The sequence below is a fragment of the Meleagris gallopavo genome, unplaced genomic scaffold, assembly GCF_000146605.3.
Source record: "Meleagris gallopavo isolate NT-WF06-2002-E0010 breed Aviagen turkey brand Nicholas breeding stock unplaced genomic scaffold, Turkey_5.1 ChrUn_random_7180001956264, whole genome shotgun sequence".
In the NCBI taxonomy this organism is placed as follows: domain Eukaryota; kingdom Metazoa; phylum Chordata; class Aves; order Galliformes; family Phasianidae; genus Meleagris; species Meleagris gallopavo.
Window position 1 is genome coordinate 1 of NW_011216826.1, and position 1576 is coordinate 1576.

General features: G+C 49.4%; 1 protein-coding gene across 1 annotated transcript in view; it reads right to left on the reverse strand.

The window, feature by feature from the left end:
* Nucleotides 1–771: 771 nt before the first annotated feature.
* Nucleotides 772–1576, reverse strand: part of SHARPIN (SHANK associated RH domain interactor) — a gene marked incomplete at its 5' end in the record, with an annotated part of 11397 nt that continues 10592 nt past the window's right edge. Inside the window, 2 exons of the mRNA XM_019611811.2 lie at nt 772–999; nt 1073–1163. Of these exons, the coding sequence (XP_019467356.1) occupies nt 889–999; nt 1073–1163 (202 nt within the window). The remainder of the gene's footprint in view (nt 1000–1072; nt 1164–1576) is intronic.

A 1576-nucleotide genomic window follows, 5' to 3' on the forward strand; every position in this document is an offset into this window, starting at 1 on the left:
GCGACCTGCACACAGCAGGGGGTTGGAACCAGATGAGCATTGGGTTCCTTTGCAACCCAGGCCATTCTGTGATTCCATGATTCTATGATCTTTGAGGACCCTTCCAACCCAGGCCATGCTGTGATTCCATGATTCCAAGACCTTCAAGGACTCTTCCAACCCAAGCCATGCTGTGATTCCATGATTCCATGATTCTATGATCTTTGAGGACCCTTCCAACCCAGGCCATGTTATGATTCCATGATTCCAAGACCTTCAAGGACCTTTCCAACCCAGGCCATGCTATGATTCCATGATTCTATGATCTTTGAGGACTTCTCCAACCCAGGCCATGCTATGATTCCATGATTCCATGATCTTTGAGGACCCTTCCAACCCAGGCCATGCTATGATTCCATAATTCCAAGACCTTCAAGGACTCTTCCAACCCAAGCCATGCTGTGATTCCATGATTCTATGATCTTTGAGGACCTTCCCAACCCAAGCCATGCTGTGATTCCATGATTCAATGATCTTTGAGGACCTTTCTAACCCAGGCCATGCTATGATTCCATGATTCCAAGACCTTCAAGGACTTTTCCAACTCAGGACATGTTACGATTCCATGATTCCATGATTCTGTGATTTTTGAGGAGCTTTCCAACCCAGGACACCATGCTATGATTCCATGATTCTGTGATTTTTGAGGAGCTTTCCAACCCAGACCATGTTATAATTCCATAATCCTATGATTATCTGAGGACCTTTTCAACACAGGCCACCACGCTATGATTCCGTGATTTTATAATCTTTGAGGACCTTTCCAACCCAGACCGTTCTACAATTCTATGCTTTTACACAACGAAAAACGTTTTGCACTTCTCATTCTACGTTATCAAACATAAATTCTTACACCTTCCTTTCTCCAAAAAAATTTCCCTGCCATGAACTGACAGAAAGAACCGACGCCGCTGCCGGCCGGGCTGGTGGGACATCGCATGGTGATGGCAGGGGCCATTTCTGAGAATAGGATTGAAACCCTCAGACCCCCCCACCGTGTGCCGCGCCGTGGCGGGAGCTGGCAGTGCCGTACCTGCTGCTTCAGTGCCGCGATGGTGGTGTGGGGCTGCACCAGGAGCGTGATGCTGGCCGACGAGGTCGCGTCCTCCACGCCGACGTTCATGCTGTGGCACAGAAGGAGCAGGATGGAGATGGAGCAAAGAGGCAATGCCCTCCCAACCCAACCATTCCGTGACTCTGTGATCTGCAAGGACCCTTCCAACCCTACCCAACCATTCCGTGGCTCTGTGATCTGTAAGGACCCTTCTAACCCAAACCAACCCAACCCAACCATTTCATGGCTCTGTGATCTGTAAGGACCCTTCTAACCCAAAGCAACCCAACCCAACCGTTCCATGGCTCTGCGATCTGTAAGGACCCTTCCAACCCAATCCAACCCAACCATTTCATGGCTTTGTGATCTGGAAGGACCCTTCCAACCCAACCCAACCATTCCATGGCTCTGTGATCTTTAAGGACCCTTTCCAACCCAACAATTCCATGGCTCTGTGATCTGTAAGGACCCTTCCAACCCAAC